At 53.2% G+C, this 22,113-nt stretch overlaps 1 protein-coding gene across 13 annotated transcripts in view; it reads right to left on the bottom strand.

Annotated features, from left to right (window-relative positions):
• Positions 1 to 18,024: 18,024 nt before the first annotated feature.
• The window catches only part of ATE1 (arginyltransferase 1), a 182,962-nt gene continuing 178,873 nt past the window's right edge, over positions 18,025 to 22,113 (bottom strand). For all 13 annotated transcript variants that reach the window (XM_008270609.4, XM_070057113.1, XM_051824254.2 and 10 more), the window contains one exon: positions 18,025 to 21,156. In XM_008270609.4, the coding sequence (XP_008268831.1) occupies positions 20,978 to 21,156 (179 nt within the window). In that variant the 3' untranslated portion in view covers positions 18,025 to 20,977. The remainder of the gene's footprint in view (positions 21,157 to 22,113) is intronic.

Below are 22,113 nucleotides of genomic sequence, written 5' to 3'. Positions count from 1 at the left end.
GCCAGGAGCCTAAAACTCAACTGCGGTCTCCCGCACTGGGTGGCAGGAACCCAGGTACGTGAACGACCACGTGCTGCTTGCCAGAATGTGCGTTAGTGGGAAGCTGGAGTCAGAAGCAGAGCTGGGACTCAGAGCCAGGCACTCAGCCAAGGGGGTGGGTGTCGGCTGCTGCACCAGGCACCTGCCCCCAGTAGTCATTAATTCATCCACTTGTAACATGGTGATTATGTCCCCAATTCTTCGTCACCACCAGCTTGTTCTACTCGACAGTGGGAAAGAGCAGGAACAGCAGTCAAAAACCCGAGGGATAGGCCGGCGCTGCGGCTCACTAGGCTAATCCTCCGCCTTGCGGCGCCGGCACACCGGGTTCTAGTCCCGGTCAGGGCGCCGGATTCTGTCCCAGTTGCCCCCCTTCCAGGCCAGCTCTCTGCTGTGGCCAGGGAAGTCAGTGGAGGATGGCCCAGGTGCTTGGGCCCTGCACCCCATGGGAGACCAGGAGAAGCACCTGGCTCCTACCATTGGATCAGCGCAGTGCGCCGGCCGCGGCAGCCATTGGAGGGTGAACCAACGGCAAAGGAAGACCTTTCTCTCTGTCTCTCTCTCTCACTGTCCACTCTGCCTGTCAAAAATACAAAACAAAACAAACAAAAAAACTGGAGGGGTTCACACTGCCCAAAAGAATTCAGTGAGGCTCCCACGCTGGGAAAAAAAAAAGTCCACAGAAAACAACACTGGGAAATCAGTGAAATTCCACATCCTGTGGATAACTTCCTGTCAGCGTCTAATTGCTGATTCTGATCACCATACAGTGAAGGACAGGGAATGACAGGGGACAAATGTCAACACTGACGAACTTGACCCAAGGCCCTAAGACGCCGGTGATGGCTCCGGTAGCTGGGTTCCTGCCACTCACGTGGGAGACATGAGCTGTGTTCCCGGTCCTTGGCTTAGGCCTGCCCACTGCTGGTCATTTAGGCATCTATGAGCTAGCTGGGGGGAGCTTTCGCTTTGTCTCCTTGCTTCTCAAGTAAGTAAATAAAAAAAAATTTTTTTCAACTGCACAGTGCTTCTTTATACTATTCTTGCAGCTTTTCCAAAAATTTGAAATTATTTAAATGTAGAAGATTTTAAAAAGTGATGAGGAACCTGAGACCCAGGCCCTGCTGGCCCAGGAACCCAGCCCTTCCACGTGGCTGTGCACGGCTGTCCACTCCCTGCGGCGGGTCAGCCGAGGACAGCGCGTGTCCCTGTCCCCAGCCATGCAGAGGAGCGCAGGGCGCGGCTGAGGGATTGATCCCTGTGGGGGCAGCGGGGGGCACCGAAGCTGGAGCTGTCTGCACTCTCCGAGGCCAGACGCCTGGAGACTTCCATATCCAAACACAGCAGCAGCGATCGGAGTAACAGATACTCCGTGCAGTGCAGTCTTCATCCTCACAGGATTCGCAGCAGCCGGGAGGTCTGGCACGGCAGGCCTTTGGGGAACTTCGTGTGTATTAAAACGGTCTGGACAGGGGATCTTATCATTCTTTCTGAGATGGGAGTGGGGGGCGACCTGAGAAATGGCAGAGGCCTGGTCTGGATTCTGCTAACTCCACTCTCACGTCCCTTTGAGCGCCAGCATCAAACGGCGCTCCTGCCATCTGCCTTCCTGAGAGCCCGGTTCTCAGCCACCTAAACTTGCCGCACAAGCTGGGCCGAGGCGGACACACGCACCGTCTGGCAGGCTGGTAACGGAAGAGTTTCAGTTGGAAAGCTTTGTCTAAGAGAATCTCACAGGGGCCGGCGCTGTGGTGCAGTAGGTTAACCTTCTGCCTGTGGTGCCGACATCCCATGTGGGCGCCGGTTCTAGTCCCGGCTGCTCCTCTTCCAGTCCAGCTCTCTGCTACGGCCTGGGCAAGCAGTAGAAGATGGCCCAGGTCCTTGGGCCCCTGCACCCATGTGGGAGACCTGAAGAAGCTCCTGGCTCCTGGCTGGATCGGTGCAGCTCTGGCCGTTGCGGCCACTTGGGGAGTGAACCAGCAGGCGGAAGACTCTCTGTCTGTCTCTCCTTCTCACTGTCTGTAACTCTAACTTTCAAATAAATAAATAAAATCTTAAAAAAGTAAAAAATAAAAGAATCTTACACATACTATGAATTTACTACATGGAGCAGAATTCATTCACCTGAGATGAGAGCTGGAGTCCCCGCCCTCAGAAAGTACTCCTCGTTCTTTCCTAAGCTCTACATTTCCACCAAACACTGGACCTCACCTTCCTCAAACAGCGCAACGACAAGCAGGCTTGATGTCATAATGTAAACTTATTTTTAAAACTCTTAAAATGAAATTTGTAATTGTGGTAAAATCCACATAACGTGATGTTTACCTCTTAATCAGGTTTTTAAGATATGTGTTTGTTTGAAAGGCAGAGTAATAGAGAGAAAGATCTTCCATCCACTGGTTCGCTCTCCAAACGTCCCCAGTAGTCAGCACTGGGCCCGCCCAGAGCCAGGAGCCAGGAACTCCAGCCCGGTCTCCCACGTGGGCGGCAAGAATCCAAGTAGCCGAGACATCATCGCCTCCCTCCTGGGCGCATTAGCAGGAAGCTGGACCAGAAGCAGAGTAACAGACTCAAACCGGGCACTCTGATTCGGGATGTGGGCATCCCGAGTGGCAGCCGAGCCCACTGCGCCACACTGCCCACCCCTCGATCACGTTGAAGGGTAAGGTTCCACAGTGTCAGGTGTACACACACTGTTAAATGAGTACCGCCAGCGTCCAGGACTTTCTCATCTTGAGAAAAGGGAACTTCCTACCCACTGACACCAGCTCTGCTCGTGGACTTCCTCCCGCCTCCTCCTGTCCCCAGCAGTCGGGCTGCTCTCCTTAGCGCACACGACAGGGATGGCACAGTATTTGTCGTGTTGTTCCTGGCTTATTTCTCTCATTACGGTATTGTCAAGGTTCATCCACGTTGGAGCAGGTATCAGAATTCCCTTCCTTTTTAGAGCTGAATAATATTCCACTGTGTACCAGACCACGGGTGGTCACCCACTCACACGTCCATGGACACCCGGACTGCTGTGAATAGTGCTGCCACGACCGTGGGTGTGCAGGTGCGTCTTCCTGACCCCACTTGCAATCCTTTTGGATACAGGGTGCATTGAGAAAGGAACAGCCTGGCACAGTAGCTGTGCTTTTTTTTTTTTTTTTTTTTTTTGACAGGCAGAGTGGACAGTGAGAGAGAGAGACAGAGAGAAAGGTCTTCCTTTTGCCGTTGGTTCACCCTCCAATGGCCGCCGCAGCCGGCACACTGCGCTGATCCAATGGCAGGAGCCAGGTGCTTCTCCTGGTCTCCCATGGGGTGCAGGGCCCAAGCACTTGGGCCATCCTCCACTGACCTCCCTGGCCACAGCAGACAGCTGGACTGGAAGAGGGGCAATCGGGACAGAATCCGGCGCCCCGACCAGGACTAGAACTTGGTGTGCCAGCGCCGCAAGCTGAGGATTAGCCTATTGAGCCACAGCACCAGCCTACTGTGGTTTTCATAGTTCTAGGAACCGCCATACTGTTTTCCCCAGGGGCTGTGCCATATCACATCCCCACCAATGGGGCACCGAGGGTTCTAAATCCTCCTCGTCCTCGCCAACACTTGTTATTTTCTAGTGTCCTCACGGGTATGAGGTTGAAAACCTAAGTTTAGCATTTAATTGCACAATAAAAGGCTGACGTGGTCAACGAAATGTCTGGAATCAATGAAAAGGTAGGGGAGCAGGATCTGATGAGTCCTAGGAAGAAGTGATCTGGAGAGGAAGGGCGGAAGCCGGGGGTGGGGGCGGGGAGCCTCCTGCCCATGCAGGCTGTGAGCCAATGGGCAGGCACACTCAAGTGACGACGCGAGGTTCAGGATGCCACAGCCACACTGTAGGTGCAACCCAGAGGGCTTTCAGGTGGCTGTGCTGGACACAACAGAGAAGAGCCGAGGTCACGCCTCGAACAGGAGGAAAGGTGGAGGCGCTGGTGTGGGGACCACGTTACCGGGACAGGAGAGTGGAGCTGGGAGCAGACGTGAGAGGATGGGGTGGAAAGAATGGCAGGGGGCCCGGTGACAGTGGATGACACAGCTCAAGTGGATCAGCAATCAGGGGCCATTGCTAGAGAAAGGGAATAGGTATTCAGCTACCCACGTGGGGTACCAATACTGCACCCCTGAGCCCAGCCAGAACTTCACAGCCAAGGTGCAAAGTCGGAAGGCGGAGTCCAAGCCGGCTATGAGTAGCACGCGTCCCTGATGGCGCGGCCGGGACACTCAGCTCATCACTTCCCGGGGGGAGTCCCTGTGTCACAGGGCGCTTCAGGCCAGTGTCCCTGACCTGCTGGCAGGCCAGCTGTGCCTCCTCTCCACCTGGTGGGCCCCGCCCACACCACTGACGATAGCAATGGAGGTGGAAGCTAAGATGCTGTACTGTTCACATTTATTTATTTGAAAGCAAAGTGACAGAGAGCAGGGAGGGACTGAGAGAGAGGAGGGTGGGGGAGGAGATATTTTCCATCCACTGGTTCACTCACTGGCTGCAACAGCCAGGTCTGGGCCAGGAACTCCACCCACATCTCCCACACTTGTGGCAGGGGCCCCAGCACTTGGGCCATCCTCGGCTGCCTTTTCTGGGGTGCATTAGCAGGGAGCCCGGTTGGAAGCGGAGCAGCGGGACTCAAACAGTAGCACAGGACCTGAGCCACCTGGGAAGTCCAAGACCCCAGCTCCTTGATGCTGCGCCCTCACCTGGCAGCAGGTGGAAGGGCAACAGCCAGGGGCCAACCTCCACCCCTGGAGCCGTTCCTGAGGGTGCGGTCCTCACGGCCTGACACCCCCCGACACTGTGGACCAGGGGCGCACGTTCAGGTCACAGCCCACATCAAGAGCAGCACGAAGGCCAGGAGGCGTCTGGACCGGGACGTTTGGGCCTGTAGGGCCCCCCCGCCCCAGTGGAGCAGAGCTGACAGCAGCGAAGGCCTCCGAGCCACCAGCATCAGCCTCCGAATGGGCCCCGGAAAATGAAGGCCCCAGAGGAAGACAGAGGTCGCCTCACACGTGAGACACAGGAAGGTGGGGATTTTCAATTTTCTCCTTGCAAAGGGGGCTGGGGGTTGAGAGGACCCAAAGCCACAGTTTAGAGAAAACAAATATTTGGGGTTTTAAGATCATTTGAGGCATCACTCAATCACCTTATCATGCTTCCACACTTCTAAAGGAAGAAAAAATATCTAAAATCAATATCCATATGCATTCTTTTAAAAGATACTTTATTTTTATTTTATTTGAAAGACAGAGACAGACAGACAGACAAACAGATGGAGAGGGAACCTCCATCTACTGACTCACTTCCCCAGTGCTTGCACCAGGGCTGGGCCAGGCGAAAGCCAGGAACCGAGAACTCCATCCAGGTCTCTCATGAGGGCGACAGGGAACCAAGTACCTGAGCTGTCACCTGCTGCCTCCCAGGTGCACATGAGCAGGGAGCTGGATTTGAAGCAAAGCAGCTGGAACTCAAGCCAGGCCCTCTGATACGGGACACCCACTCCTCCATATGTGTTCTTTAAGAAAAGCATGGAAGAGCCGGTGCTGTGTGCAGGAGGCTGGGCCTCTGCCCGTGGCGACAGCATCCCATGTGGGCCATGGTTCCCATTCCGGCTGCTCCACTTCCGATCCAGCTCTCTGCTGTGGCCCGGGAAAGCAGCAGAAGATGGCCAAGTGCTTGGGCCCCTGCACCCACGTGGGAGACCTGGAAGAAGCTCCTGGTTTCAGATTGGCTCAGTTCTGGCCACTACAGCCATTGAGGAATGAACCAGCAGGTGAAAGACCTCCCTCTCTCTCTCTCTCTCTCTCTCTCTCTCTCTCTGACTCTACCTCTCAAATAAATAGATAAAATCTTAAAAAAGAATAAAAAGAAGAGCATGAGCTTGGAGTGACCTTAGCTGAGAATGCCTATTTTATTAATGTCAGATACACGGCAAATTTAAGATTTTTCTTGCTCCTTTCTCAGTTTTTCTCTTTTTCCCCTTTAGAAAATCCTAGGAAGTCCTTCAGAAAGTGTCTGCTGAGAGTCCCCTGGCTGGGTGCTGTCAGCCCAGCGACAGAGCAGGGGCCAGGTCCCCGCGGTCCTTCTCCCAGAGCTAACGTCGCAGTGGGGGTGGCAGAGGGGGCAGTGCCGTGAAATAAACAAGACAAATGGTCCACAGAGAGCAGGGCTGTGCTGAGAATCCAGACAACGTTCCAATTGTTGTGTTGAAAGCGAGGGGCCGGTGGCCCGTTTCAATGGGGTGGACAGAGGCCTCTCTGAGAAGCAGCCAGCAGAGGCAGGACCAGGAGCAGGGCATTCTGGGTAGCGTGGACAGACGGGACCCGACACAGGGGTTGAGTAACAGGTTCTTTCTCTTCTTGGGTCCGAGAGGGTTGAACACTCGCGTAGTCCACGGCTGTGGGTGACAGCCGGGGTGGGAATCTGGTCTTCATATCTCTGCCCTCCCCCTGGCCTAGGGTGGCAGCCCATCTCTGTGGGTTTTGGGAATCTCCCTTTCCTATCAGTTTCCTGGCCTTGCCTTCCCTTTTAGCGCGTACAAGACTCCCCGCCCCCTTTAGATCTGCCCAGGTCACCTCCTGTCCTGCTGGCGTCGGCATTTCCTCCTTTCTCACAACAAAAATGCAAGCCACTTTGAGTCTGCACTCAGACACAACCAACCCAAGCGCGTGAGCACAGAGGCACATGGGGGCTGCTGACCCCAGGAAGAGGACGGCTCGGGACCCCAGTGTCCATCAACAGTGGACAGATTGTGGTGCAGTCACACCGCAGAACCCTATAGAGCAGCAAGAATGAGTGGAACACGCCCACCACAGGTGTAAGGTGGGAGAGGATCCAGACACAGGAGGAGTTCAGCAACAGGCAGACTCACACAGGCGGCCGAGTGTGAAGACAGAGGACCCCAGAGGAGAGTAGAGAGGGAGGCAGGCACAGGCAGGTGGGCTTGTGCACTTGAGTTCTGTGCACTTGTCTCTGTGTGTGTTGTCGAAGACTGCTCTCAAATGGTCTCTCTGGAAACGCGAGGGTAGGAACAAGATTCTGAGGCACGGTGGGGAATCCAGCTCCCCGCCCCAGAAGCCGGCTGCTGTGTCTCCGCGGGGCGCTGAGCCCGGCTGCTTTCCGCCCCCTCTGACCCCACCGCTGTGTCTCCCCTCTCACCTGCGGGCACCACGTGATGCTGTAGCCCTCTCTGAGGACTGGGGCGCTGAGCGTGAGAGGGAGGGTAACTGCCCTAAAGGCACAAAGCAAGGGAGTGGCGTGACCCTGTCCCCTCTGTGCGAGGTTAACACCTTCATCTGACTATTTGAAAGAGAGGGTTTGAGGGGGAGAGAGAGACAGAGAGAATCTTCCAAATGCTGGTTCACTCACCAAATGCCCCAACAGCCGGGGCTGGGCCAGACCAAAGCCAGACGCTATCTGGGTCTCCCACCTGCTTGGCACGGGCCCAAGTACTTAAGCTATCATCTGTGGCCTCCCAGGAGTGCATTAATGGGTGGGAAGCTGGATTGGAAGCAGAGGCGGGACTCGAACCCGGGCACTTTGATAATGGGACGTGGGAGTGCCAAACAGCGGCTTAACCTGCTGCGCCACCACGTCTGCCCCCACCTGATTTGAGGAGAGCCCTCGCTGCTGCAAACCCCCGGGGGCACAGGGGTGATGCGGGCCCCCGTGCGGCCGCCCGTGGGGACCCCGGGTCCTGCTCGCGCCTGACCTGAGTGCGTCTGCGCAGACTCGTCAGAAGGTCCTGTCTTTCCTGCGTCTGCGCTGCTCACCCTGTGCCTTGCGCTACAGCCCATTCCAGGAGCACGAGGCCAGCCCCTGGAGGGTGCACCGTGGCTCTCCGTGGCTCTCTCGTGGCACAAAGAGAGGGCTTGTTCACAGGGCTTGTGAGAGCCACCTAACCGTGGCGGGGACGTGGGAATCTGCCAGGGAGACCGCACCCAGAGCCACGGGGAGGTTTTCAAAGCTTTTCTCACGTTGTTTTTTCTTTTCTTTCTTTTTTTTTTTTTTTGTAGCCATCAATTTCTTGACGAGCCAGCCCCATGGGTCACCAAGGTCGGCCTCTCCACGGACCCCTCAGTGCCATCGTCACTGCACCTGTCCCCCGAGGCTTGTTCACAGAGGGGACTGCCTTGTGCCAGTCCCTTCCTCAAGCTGGGCGCCCCCTCTGGGCACGGGCCAGGATCTCCCTGACCCGGCCGGAGGTCAGCAGGTGAAAGTGACCAACCAGTGTAGCTCAAGGTGAGGAAGCCGCGGCTTGCCGCCTTCGCCCTGCCTCTGACCCGGGAGGGCGTGCTGGCCCCCTCTCCTCCCTGGCAGGGAAGTCGTGAGGCCCCTCAGTCAGGGCCCACCAAGTCTCCCAGCCCTGGCTACTCCCTACCACTTAAAGTTACATCCGGGGCTGCTGGACGAGCCACTTGGCCTGTCCACTTGTGGCACCATGCCTGTCTTCGATTCTCTGTATTTCAGCCAAAGCAAGCAGCGTGCTGTTCCCTACGTGGGGCCCATGTCCTGCTGCGATTCCCTCCGTGGGGAACAGGTGGCTCCCTTTCTTCCCTAAAATCAACTTTAGGTCAAAGGTCAGCTCTCTGGGAAAACCCCCTGAATGCACTCAGTGCAAGAGCAGCTGGAGATTCCACTCATGGGGCTGGGTCCTTCTGCCAAGACCGTGAACTTCTTTTTTTTTGATAAGCAGAGTTAGACAGTGAGAGAAAGAGACAGAGAGAAAGGTCTTCCTTCCGTTGGTTCACCCCCCAAATGGCCGCTACAGCCGGAACTACACCGATCCAAAGCCAGGAGCCAGGTGCTTCCTCCTGGTCTCCCATGGGGTGCAGGGCCCAAGCACCTGGGCCATCCTCCACTGCCCTCCTGGGCCACAGCAGAGAGCTGGACTGGAAGAGGAGCAACCGGGACAGAACCGGCGCCCCAACCGGGACTAGAACCCAGAGTACCGGCACCGCAGGCAGAGGATTAGCCTAGTGAGCCGAGGCGCCGGCCAAGACTGTGAACTTCTAAGGTGCAAAGATCCAGAAACCCCACGCGTTCCTGCGTCCATGTTTCATTTGCTCCACACACTTCCTGCCACTGTTTCCCCAAAGCCTTGCCTCATTGGCCCGTGCAAGGTGGCTTTTGCATCACTGAGCACAGCCCGGTGTCCCGGCTCATGCATTTGCTTGTAAATTGCCTCTCTCCCCCCAGAAGGCGATCACGTCTGTCTGGCCCACCTCAGTGGCAAGCACTGTTCACGTGACATCAGGTGCCACAAAGGGACCTGCCTAGGCAGGTCCACACACGCATGACCTTCACCTCTGCTAACATTCCCCACGCGAACGCCAGCGTCCTGAAAGCATTCGAGAGCCTGCACAGCTCAAATGGTCCAGTCCGAGCGCGAGTTCTCAGGGATGCTTCCTACACGCTCCCCCTTGGCGTGGGTGCTATGACGCCGTGGGTTAAGTTGCCGCTCGGGACGCCCACCTCCCACAGCAGAGAGCCTGCGACTGAGTTCCGCCCTCTGATTCCCAGGAGGCAGCAGGTGCTGGCTCACATGCTTGCTTTCCATTCACTCACATGGGAGACCTGGATGGAGGTCCCGGCTCCGATATGTGGCCTGGCCCAGCCCTGGCTATGGCAGGCATTTGGGGAATGAAATCAGTGGACAGAAGCTCTCTCTCTCTCTCTCTGACACTCTTCCTTTCAAATACATCAAGATCAATCAATAAAAAACATTTCCACTGAGTGCTGTGAAACTGAATGAGGAGCAGACGCAGGCTGGGGCCCAAGATGACACGAGGCACGGCCGCCTTCTCCAGGGCAGGGAGGTTTCTCAGAGGAGCCCCGGCCGCGGCGCACCAGACTGGGACCCACATGCAGCGTTCCCGCGGCCCCAGCTGGGCTTCCTACAAACCTCAGGAAGGAGGAGTTCTGGTACTGTGCCCTGGTGCCACTGAGAGGGCAGCGCTGCCAAGAACCTTGGGAAGGGCGGGCTCACGGGGCTTGATGGGCACGACAGGCGGACAGGCGCATACAGCCGTGCTGGAGAGACAGGGGAAAGAGCCGAGACTGGGAATATGGCAGGCTGGCGTGGAGGCTGGGGCACGCCTGCCGGCCTCCTGTAGACCTCCTAGGGCGAGCGGGTGAGAACCGGTGAGCCTGTAGGTGCAGTCTGCAGGTACGAGCTGGCCAGGGAGGCCAACTGGGGCTGACAGGCTACTGCAATCATCCCAACACAAGGTTCCAAGAGCTCTGTGAGCCCAGAGAGGCTGGGCACGTGGAGGATTGTGCAGGAGACGGGGATGCTGTGTTGGCCTGGGTCGTGCTAAGCAATCATTAATCCGCACAGACAGCCCTGACGTCACCACAGGATGAGCAGGAAGCATTCGTTTAAAGACAAGCCAAACAAATCCGAAAGGATCAAGTTATGGGGCCTGGGGAGTATGGTTTCTATGGCAGACGTTGGCCCAGCGGACCACAAAGAGGGTCTGCCTTGCCCTGTAGGAGAGGATTCCATCAGCAGTCTGGAAGAGAACCAGGCCGGGAAGCTTCTTCTGCCCCCTGGTGGCGTCAGGGCAAGTGTCACTGAGAGGGCGAGAGGAGAGCACCAAGGTCTCCACTCTGTCCCTGAGGGTCCTGGGGCCAACGCCGCCGGCCACAGCGGGGCCATTTCAGAGGGCGCCTGCCCAGCCCAGGCCCCCTCAGTCCAGCTCTGGCCTCCCAGCCGGTGGTGCGGCGGGCGCCGGGCTTCTCACCAAGGCGTTGCCATCATCGGCTCCAGGCACAGAGCGAGGCTGACAGCACCCAGAAGACAGTTCCGGGGCCTCCAGATCGCACTGTGGCACACACCCCCAGCCGTGGTAAGGAGGTGGCACAGAGCAGTCGGCCCGAGGGGACGATGCAAAGTCTACAGAAAGTGGGATTAAAAGGTAAGTTTATGTGGGTGTGAACATTTTTTGGAAACTCACGCATACTTTTGTCTTAATAGCCAATTTCCATGAACTTTTTGAAGACCCCTTGTATGCATGGATTTCAAAAACTGTGTACCAAAATCAACTTTTAATTCCATTTTCTCTTATACAGATACTATTTTTGGTGAAAGCTACAAATCCATACCCAAGCAGTCGCCTCCATCTTACTCTCCCTTCCCCGCCCAGGTCGACGTAACGTCACTCATTCCCAAAAGTGCTGCCTGATTTCCGGATCTTTCTGATAAAGCTTTCAGCGAACAGCCTGTTCTAAGAGGTATTTGCCAGGAAGCAGCATGGCAGAGAGGGAGGGGGGAGGGGAGGGGGAGGGGAGGAGAAGGCAGAACAGCTGGGGGCACGATGCAAACAGCCGGGTCATTATCAGCGACACTGTAACCGGGGTTGCCGACCACTGCGGGGAGCAAGGCTGCCGGCTTTCCAGAAACCCTGTTGTTCAGTTTTGTCTCCAACAAAACAAACAGAAACATACATAATTGTGCGGAGGCCTCAGACCTATTTTATTCGTCCACCATAGGAGGGGCTCCTGAATGGGGGCGCCACCGGAGCGAGGGCCCCCGTGAACACTGTTTACCCACAGTCCATGTGCCGGGCGGCCATTAGCAGGTTTTACCCTTCCAACACGCAGCGGCCTTTGTGGGAGGCTGGAACTCCACTGGATTCCAACGCCAAGGTCATGACGGCCCATCCGGTGCTGGGAACTCCGCATCCAGCAACAGAACTCCTCCTCATGGCTTTAACGGTTTCACACAGAGCTGTTTAAAGTGCATCCTATACCTTCTTACGGAAGATAACGCCGAGCGTGCTTTAATCGTTCCCTGGACAGTTCAACACTGCCATCACCAGCATCAACTTCACGCCATCACCAGCGTCAACTTCCCGACTGCCTGAAACAGCTGTGCGCTCAGGGGGCTGCCCACGCGGTTAGGACGCTGGGCCTGGGATTAGCAGGGCTTACGCCTCGTCTTTCCTGTAGCCTTTTGTTAAAATCTGATTTCTCTGACCTTTCTTTCTGATTGACACCTGTGCATCAGGCAGGGCGCAACAGCAGGGCTGGGGGGCTGTGCCTTCTGTGCCAGCAAAGCTGACTCCTACACCGTGCCCACCGGCCTGACTCACCTCTCTGGCCCAGGAAGCGGAGGTCTGCAGACTCAGGGCACTTGGCCAAGGTCACACACGGAGGAGTGATCGGGGCACTCGAACCCAGTCTGCTTGGCCCTTGGAGTCCAAGTTCCTGCTCCCCAACCCTTTTCCACCTCCTAAGGTCAATCAAAGGCTGGGCGTGGCCAGGCTGCTGTGGGTCTGAGGCCGCCAGTCTCTGTGGGCTGGTGGGCAGTGCCGAGCGCTGCCAGCCAGGCACAGGGTGGAGCCAGCCGGCATGGGGCGTGCACCCTCTGGCTAGCGTGGCATTTCTAGTATGCTTTGCCCTCCTGCCGCCCAGATCTCCCTTCGGGGCTGCAGATCCCCGAGGCGCGTGCTGCCTCTCCTGTGCGCAGGCGTGAGCCTTAGTGCGTGGAGTCCAGCCCATTCCAGCTGCTGCGGGCAGCTCTGCTTCCTTCCCTCTGCGACTGGGTCCACATTCCAGGTGGCCAGGGGGCTGATGAGCAGCGTGTGTAAGGGAGGCCCTTATTAAGCCACAATGCACAGTGCCCGACACTGGCTTACAACAGTTTCCCATCTTCACAGAGGCGAACAGCGCACTCACGATGGTAAAGCCCGACCGCCCGCCGGACTTTTCCCCCAGGCTTGCTTTCCTCGGTCCAAGCTTTCCCAGCAATCGTCGGTGACACCAGGAGAGTTTTTAGCGACTTCACGCACACCTGCCGGCCTGTCCTGGGGACGTATCAAAAGGGGCGGAGCTCGGTGCGTGCAGCCTGGCTCTCGAGACAGGCCCCCTTCCGCTCTGCAGCCCCTGCTCCCACAGCCACCACGCAGGGAGGCCAGTGAACCTCTGTGCACCAGTGACACCAGTCCCGCAGATTCTACAGGGTTAGGAGCAGGCTTTGTCAGGGAGAAAACTAGTAAGCCAGATTACTCTAAAGTACGCATCAAAGGGATTAAAAATCCGGGAAAGGCAGAGCTCTGAGTCTGTCTAATCTGTCTTCTGGGCTGACGTAGGCCTGAGTTCCGCACCAGCTGTGTTAGGCGGTGGCACGGCCCTCCCAGCCCCACCACACGTGCTGCTTTTGCGAAGTCAGGTCCCGGCACTTTAGGGAGATGTGTTCCTTCCAACGCTTTATTGCTTACTGGAGACTTACTGATACATCGAGAAGGCCTTCTTTCTATTTGAGTAAAGTAAACACGCAGCTAATTCAACTACAAAACAAACCTGGGAGAAAACTGGAGATGCAATGTAAAACGATGGGTATAAAACACGAGAAATGTGGAAATACTCCAAACTGTCGTTCAGTAATTCCAGCCGCTCCTTAGGGAACCTTTGTACAAACAGACACAGCCCCACGGAAAGGAGAAATGACAGATCCCCACGCACACACTGTTGTGTGTGTAAGTTGACTGCACGGCGGAAATGGCATACAATGAGAAAATGCAAAGTGTAAAAGTTCCATGGTGTTTTACCACGCAGAAACCTAACAGCACCATCAGAGCATGACACATTGTAACTTTTTCAATCTATTTACTGAGCGCTGTCCCACGGGACTTCCTGTGGGGGTGGGAAGGGTCCAGTGTGGGAGCTGTTGGACGCCTCTCCCTGCCCAGACACCTGCTAACGCCGCCTTGCCTGGACTCAGGGTCTCTGTAGATTACTACAGTGAGGCTGAGTGAGATTAAGGGAGGCTATGAATTCAGTGTCCACACTGAAGGGAGCAAGCTGGCACCCAGGTTTCAGACTTGCGGGTTCCAGAACAGGGAGAGGATCAGTGCCTGTCATTCTGAGCTACGCAGGGGGTGATGATTTGTCAGGGCGGCCCCACAAATGTGGCCAGTGAGGCTGAGGGACTGAATTTTGATGATCAACTTAAATTAAATTAAATAGACACATATGGCTACTGGCTATCTTACTGGACAGGGTGGCTTTATCAGTCTCCTACTGTAATCTTACAAACCCAAACCCTACACTGAATTGATTCTTTTAATCAAAACTGAGAATAAATCGTACTGTTAATAAAGGGCCCAAATGCACTGCCTGTTTATAAACTCACATTTTCACACAGACTGCTTTAAAAGTCAATAAAGTAACAGTTAGCTTCCAAATAGTAGTCTGGTCCCCTCTCAGTATTAAGATACCCTGGACAAGCACATAAAACTGTTCACAACCAACTGAGCGGAGAGCCTTCAGCTCTGAATTCACAAACCTAAATGCTGTTTTTCTTGTTTCGCGATCAAAAAGCTCCACCAGTCGAGAGATGTTTCAGACATCTGAATACTGCATTAACAAAGTGCGATGAATACAGCTCATGCAGTATTCATGAGTTCTCATTTAACGCTAATTAAATAAAGAAATAAAAGCGAACACCCTGGCCCAGACTGGCGAGCACAAGAAACTAAGGTTCAGGGGAAAATTCAATCCCAAATCACAGTTGAACGACACAAGTTAGGAGTACACCATTTATACTTTTTTCTTGTGACAGCTTTAACCTGCAACACTGCAGTGGGTTGACTAGCCATTTTTATACTGCACATTTAATGATCAAAGAAACAAAGCATTTGTGCTGGTCACTAGTAGTCTGCTTTAAGCATGGCAGCCCAGTGAGGCTGGCCCTTCCCACGGGAGCTGGAACACTCCCTGTGCCCGCACGGACACCCCACACCCTCACGTTTGCCACTGCGGGGCTTCTGAGGGCGCTCGGACGTGGCGCCGCTCCTTCACGCCGCAGGGGAGGAGAGGTGCCGGACACGGGAACAGCCTGCTGTGAAGCGCTGAGGGAGTAAAAATTTGGGGACAAACATTCAGTAACTTTCATTCTTGGTCTCATTTGAAATAGTTCATGGGATAATTTTTCTGGATAGCGCTGGACTGAAGATATGAACTGTGACAGCTAAAAATTTTAGATTTTAAAAAGCAAACAAATGTAGCCAATCACAGGAATAAGATTACAACACAGCCTTCCCAGTAAACCGATTTTAAAGACTTGTTCCCTAAAGAATCAGTGAATTAGAACCTTAAGTCATTTTAAATAACCTTGTCTTTTTAAAGAGGTACTTTATTTATTTATTTATTTATTTGGTACAGTTATAGACAGAGAGAGGTCTTCCATCCACTAGTTTACTCCCAAATGACCACAATGGCTGGAGCCAGGCCGTTCCAAAGCCAGGAGCCAGGAGCTTCTTCCTGTCTCCCACGTGAGTGCAGGGGCCCAAGCACTTGGGCCATCTTCTGCTGCTTTCCCAGGCCATAGCAGAGAGCTGGATCAGAAGAGGAACAGCCAGGACACAAACCAGCGCCCATGTGGGATGCCGGCACTGCTGCTATGCCACAGTGCTGGCCCCCAAATAACCTTAAGCTTTTAAATAAGACATTTCACTGGAAATTCTAGAGGTTTCCAAACTGTAGAAACAGTAGGGTAGGTCTCCCAGAAAACAGGTAGTGGATTGGATGAGGAGAGGAGAGGCACTAACTTTTAAAAGCTACATATTTTCTGAAACTTCGGATAAGAAATAATTCCTACTGCCAGCAAAAGGCAAAAGGAACTGGGAAATGAGGGCCAAGAATAATGGTACTGTAGCAGGATTCGTGCACGTAGACAAGACACCAAGGCCTTCTAACAGGAAGTAGTCTTTTATCATTTATGCCTGCATAAGGCCCAGGTGGAATTTCTCATCCAAAAGCATGAGCCCAGAAGAAAGAGGGCTATTTCCTTATATATGGTTTTAGCCCCCTCGTCTCCCTTTTATGGTCACATGCATACAGTTGATTGGATGTTCTCATGTCCCATGGTGGCCACAGAAACTGATACAATACTGCGCATGCACACACAGTTACTGATGTTTTTTCCACACACTGAGCCCTGTGCGACATGTCTGGCAAAGGTTAACAGCATCCCTGGCGCTAACACGCAGGAACCCAAGCAGACAGCAACTCCACAAGCAAGCAGGTAACAACTACATTTCGGTCCCAGGGCAGGCTCCTCCCTTCCTCTTCTGACCTTGGGGAGGCCTCCACCACAACTCTAATCGTGCCAGTTAGAAATAAGTTAAGACAAAGGCCTCTGCCACAGCACGCGTGTCAGCCCGCGTGGGTGCTGACGTCACAGCGCAGGCTGGGCGGTGGGCCAGTAAGGGCCCAGTCTCTGGTTCACAGAGGGCGCTCTCCTGCCGTGTCCTTACGTGCTGGACTCACACCAGAGCTCTCCAGAACCCCTTCAACGATCACCTCCCAGGGTCCCGTCTTCCACCACCACCACTGTGGGGGGAAAGACTTCAGCACATGAACCAGGGGGACCCAGACTTAGCTGGAGCACCAAGTGCTGCACAGGACTAGTAGGAAACTGTTTTACGGCCATTACAACTCCAGCTACCTGTAAGGAGGGGCCAAAGTTTGAAGCCTTCTTTCCTAAAACCTAACAGACACAGTGTTCTTGCAGGCAGTAGAACTGTATTCTTCCTCATTCATTTTCATGTTCAGAGTACATTAAGATATCCACAGGATATTAAGCAGATGAAAAATATGCATAGTGTAATTCCATTTTAAATCAACACACACACATATCTGTAAGTAGAACAAAGTTCGAAAGCACATACAACCAGCTGGCACCTCAGCTCACTAGGCTAATCTTCTGCCTGTGGCGCCAGTACCCTGGGTTCTAGTCCCAGTTGCTCCTCTTCCAGTCCAGTTCTCTGCTGTGACCTGGGAAGGCAGTGGAGGATGGCCCAAGTCTTTGGGCCCTGCACCTGCATGGGGGACCAGGAGGAAGCACCTGGCTCCTGGCTTCGGATCGGTGCAGCGCCGGCCGTAGCAGCCATTTGGGGGGTGAACCAACGAAAGGAAGACCTTTCTCTCTGTCTCTCTCTCTCACTGTAACTCTGCATGTCAAAAAAAAAAAAAAAAAAAAAAAAAAAAAAGAAAGAAAGCACATACAACCAAAACCTAAGTGGTCGCCAGTCGTGGTGGTGGGCACTGGTCCTCTTTCCACATGGTCTAAATGTTCCTGAAGAGCACTATTTTAAATAAGAAAATTAAGAAAGCTTCTGCTCTCAAAAAAAAAAAATACACTGGTGAGAATTATAGCCAATATTTAAGTCACTGGGAAACAGGATTCCTTGTATCACCAACTGGAATTCTCTAAAATGTAAAAAGAACAGTAGTAACCATAGGCCACAAATACACTGCGGACTATTAGGAACAATCAAGACCCGCCTTTGCTATTTTTTTGATGTACCTGAAAGACAAGAGTTGGAGAGAGAAGGTAGAGGGGAGAGGATCTTCCATCCACTGTCCACTCCCCCTGATGGCACAATGGCCAGCTGGGCCAAGCTGAAGCCAGGAGACTGGAGCTCAGCCCAGGTCCCCCGTATGGCTGGCAAGGGCCCAGGTACACCTTCTGTTGCCTCTGCAGGTGATTAGCAGGCAACTGGAGTGGAAGTGGAGCAGCTCGGACTTGAAACAGAGCTCATCTCAGATACCAGCATCGCAGAGGCACCTTAACCTGCTGCACAACGCCAGCCCAATATTCTTAGAAATTTCTCTGTAAAATGAACTGTGTAAGAGAAATTACATTTGAGTTAGCTACCTAGGTTCTACTTTAAATCCCTTTATTGGGGGGAACATTCTATTCCCCAATTTATCTTGTGAAAAAGGTAGATTTTTGGTTAAAGTGAGATTTATTTCACTCTATTCCTGAGGAAGAGAGATCCCCATCTTTGATCTAGGGAAGCCAGTGGTGTCGCCCTCCAATTACTGAAAATCAAATTTCACACCTCACGTAGCCCATGCTTTGCTGCTGTTCCTGACGTGTTTACCCTAAGTGAAATGCATGCCGGAACCCACAGGACGAAACATGCGTTTCTGAAGCAGTAACCAGCAGGAGCCACTGTGGATAGAAACAGCTTTATTTTTTATGTTCAAGCTTTATCAAACAGATTGTTGAAAAAGCATACACAGGAGCAGAAAATAACCTCCCACAATCAAACCCGCGTTGCCTCCGAGTCTCCGGTTTTCATTTAGAAAACAGTACCCACTTGAATAATTCCCAATTCAAACATTTCCAATTGTTTCTACTGCATTTCTTCTTTAAGTGAACAACACTTTAGTTAGCTGCATCAACGTATCCCCCACCTTCATCCATACAGAAATAATGCCTATAAAGTAAATCATATACTGTTCAGGAAGGTTCTTTTCCATAATAGATTCTGCTATGCATGAGAGACCTCACAAAGGAAGAAAAATAGGGAGGCTGTTTGAAAGCAAACATACACAATAACTTCTTATCTAAATAATTTTAATCAAATGAATAATATACTCATCTGATAATAGCCTGTATCTCTTAGAATATAAAAAAGTGCTCAGATTACATTTAATAAAAATAATGCAAATCTCACAGAACTGAAATAATTTAAGTATGACTGCAGCTTGAGGAAGCAACATCGCGTCTCTGTACCCAGGACAGAGAGGCAGGGAACTCATGTGGACTCAGAAGGGGACCCCAACACCAAGACTGCAACCGCAAAGCCCCTACCTAAGACACCAACTGTCCTTGAGAGTGAGTCCTTCGATGAAAGCCACTGATGGAAGATCTGATCTCAGCTGGGCTCTGTTAACCAACAAAGTCAGGCGCCTTTCCTGACTGTCCCTTCTGGCCCAAGGTCAGCACTCACTCGGGACTCAGAACAAGAGTGTCTTTTGAAGACACCCTGACGCCAGGATCAATATCTTATCTATCTACTCTCCAACAAAACAGAGCTGAAGCCCTCCAGGCCAGGCCACTCGGAAGCCTCATGGGGCCGACAGAGGACGCCACCCTCAGGGACACGGCAGCCACTCCGAGAGGGATGATGAGCCACCGGCTGCTGAGGAAACCAGAGCTGTGGAAAGACGCCGGGGTCGGGTTTTCTCTTCCTGTGCCACTCCACACGCCGGCCGAAGGGCAGGGTGGGAGGTACTGTCACCCAGCTGGGGATGTCCACTTGGACAGCCAGATGCCAAGGGTACCAAGGACGGATCCCTCCCTGTGTCAGTGAGAGAGACTCTTACTTCCAAGTTCCTCTCATCTCAGGATGTTCCTCACTCACTGCTAGGACACAGCACAGCGTGGTTTCCACTGGGAGCAAAAGCGCACGTGTGCCCGCGTGTGTTCTCTTTCCTCTCTCTGAGTGCTGGGAGGGCCTGAGACAGTTCTACGTTTTTATTTACACTTTTTAACTTTACTTGCTTACAATATCACTTTTATAATAATCATAAAATGAAGCCATCTTCATTTTTGAGGGAAAAAGAAATATTTCATAGATTCTGAAGGCAGTTTCAAGTCAGTCTCTTAAATGGTTTGGGAAATTATTTCTGAAAAATCAAAACTCCAAAAAAATGTAAAATCGCTGTGATCAGAGTAACAGCTTTATTCAGTAATCCATCCCCAGTTAGCAAAGTGCCCGGCGAGCGGCAGCTGTCCCTCTCTCTGTCTCTCACACACACATGTGCACACAGACTAAGAGTCTGCTTGGATGTTGAATTTGTAGAAATATGATTTTTAAAATAACTGTTTTATGATCCTTCCCTTTTTTGTAGCTAGCTGAAGGTTATTTGCTTTTTTTGAAGGTTATTTTCTAAAGTTTCACCAAAATTCAGTGCATTGTGGAGAAAAGATTAAAATCAGTAGTGAGATTCAAACTATTAAGTTTTATAATATGGCTTTGAGAAAGAGTAAGCGAGAGAAAACAGGAAAACGGACGTAAGGTAGCCAAACGGGCGGCAGAAGGGATCGGTGTGTCGTGCCGCCAGCACAGCCTGACTGGACCCAGAACTGACATGTCTGATTCTCCTCCCCAACCCAGCTCAGCCCTGCAACCTGACAGGGACCCAAGCTGAATGGGCGAAGGGCTCGACAACAGAGCTGGAGGAAGAAGGGGCCGGCCTCTCCTTCCCATCACTAGAGGAAGCATCAGCTGACTCTCAAATCAGACAAGGAACACACGGCTCTGCCTCCTTGCTCGGAGCACGTGTGCTGCACGACCCCCACTTACTGAAACGGGAGCTTTGGCACAGCTGCAACAGTCAGGCACCAGCTCCTGCCGCAGTGACCAAAGACAAGCGCTCTGGGCTCGCAGGGAGGAAAACTGGCGTCCATTTCCCTTGGGTGAGGCTTAGATCAAGGCAGGAACCAATACTGTTCTCTAAAAACTCCCATTTCTTAGATTTTTAGAAAGAGGAAAAATGTAATACGTAACTAGGGGATTACAGGTGTTAGTGTCCCAGCTGGGGGGCTTGTGCGAGTAGCCGCTGCGGCCGGAGGAGAGCAGAGGTCAGCAGGACGCCTGGCACAGGCCGGCCCAGTGCCAGCACGAGACCCTTCTGAACGCCTGCCCCTTCTTCCCACGCTCTCTGTGAAACCATCGAGTAAGAGGCTGGCAGCGACTCAACATGAACACGGAGGGACGGACGGCACAGCTCCGTGCTCCGGAGGAGACAAGCAGGCTTTCCACCCTGTCGCCACCCCGAAGGGTTCCGAGCACAGAGCATACACCGCTGCTCTAAGTGCACGGGAGGAGAGCTTTGCTGTAATTTCACAGGACACAGAAACCACAGCTGTGATTACAGGACTTGGATTCACATCTTAATTTTACTTTCCAAAATATCAACAAGAGAAATTTAGCATATCTTGCTCCAGAAACAAACTTCCAAAATGATAAACCCTGATTATAAGGCTAGATCATAACACATTTTTAAAATCCTTATATGAACCATGAGATCCACACAAATACATCGCCACAAAATATCTTAGAAAAGCCATGAGACAGTGAAAGTCAAAGTCCACGGTGCGGCCGCGCGCCGCCCTCAGCTCCGGAACAGCAGCATCCGCTCGGAGCAGGCCTGCCCCACCAGGCTGGCGTACTGCAGCACGGCGGCCTCCTCACTCCGGTCCTTCCGCTGCCTCCTGTAAACCCCGTAGGGCATGATGGCCTTCTTGTGGAACACCTGCAGGCGGTCGGGCTCCTTACTGCGGCCCTCGTCCACTGCAACGACAGGAAAAAGGGAGTCAGAAGAAGGCACGGTCAACCACCCATCTCCTAATTTAAAGAATTCAGTTAGAAATGTAAAGTTGGAACACCATGTGCAACTGCAGACGTGGGGCACGGGCATGGGGGTGGGGCAAGTCGGCAACACCTGCCCACGGAAGGCAGCAACGCCCTGTGCGCAGCTGCAGGCTCACGGGGAGCGGAGGAACCGCGTGCAACGAGCGTCTCTGCACCTTTATCACCCGCGGACACAGGACGCAGCTCACGGCATCCAGCACCTTCCTTGGGCCTGACTGGAATCTGTGCCCCTCAGTGCCAACACGCTGTCTGAAGCGTTAGCCCCTGCTTTAGCTGACTCGGCCGTTCGGGTGACCGGGTCTGGGCGACAGGAAGGCAAGTTCTCAGCTAAGAGGACAGATACAGCAGGTGTGGAAGACGTGGTGGGGACCACCGGTGATGGGTCCTCCTCTGTGGGTGACAGAACCCCGGGTCTGTCACGGCACAAGGCCTGCAGGAAGCAAGCCTGCTTCCCAGCCTTCCCCGCAGCCGCCTGTGGCCTCCTGACCCAGTCCTGGCCAACGGGATTCAAGTGGGAAGAGTTCTGGGGGAGCTTCCAGGAATCTTTTCAAAAGGGCAGCTGCCCCATGCCTTTGGCCCGGGCTCCTAGCTTCCATCTTGGAGCTTGAGGTTAAGAGCTTGCCCTGGTTCAGCGAAAACCAAAGCTGAAGGAACCTGATACTGAAGACTGCATGGGACAAAACCATGGGCTGCCTGCGTCCAGACATTTCGTGCTTAAGCCAATATTATGTTAGGCTTCTCTTACTGGCAGTTGTTCCTAATCCTAACTAAAGAAATTACTAAAATTACATTAACCCAGGAAGTCTACCTGTTAGAACCATCCTACAGTCATGGTTCTCAAACCTAACTACATACTGGATTCCTTTTATTTTCCAT

Source organism: Oryctolagus cuniculus, chromosome 15, assembly GCF_964237555.1.
Source record: "Oryctolagus cuniculus chromosome 15, mOryCun1.1, whole genome shotgun sequence".
Classification (NCBI taxonomy): Eukaryota; Metazoa; Chordata; class Mammalia; order Lagomorpha; family Leporidae; genus Oryctolagus; species Oryctolagus cuniculus.
The sequence above is the reverse complement of the archived record's forward strand: the minus strand, read 5'-3'. Positions and strand labels throughout refer to the sequence as shown.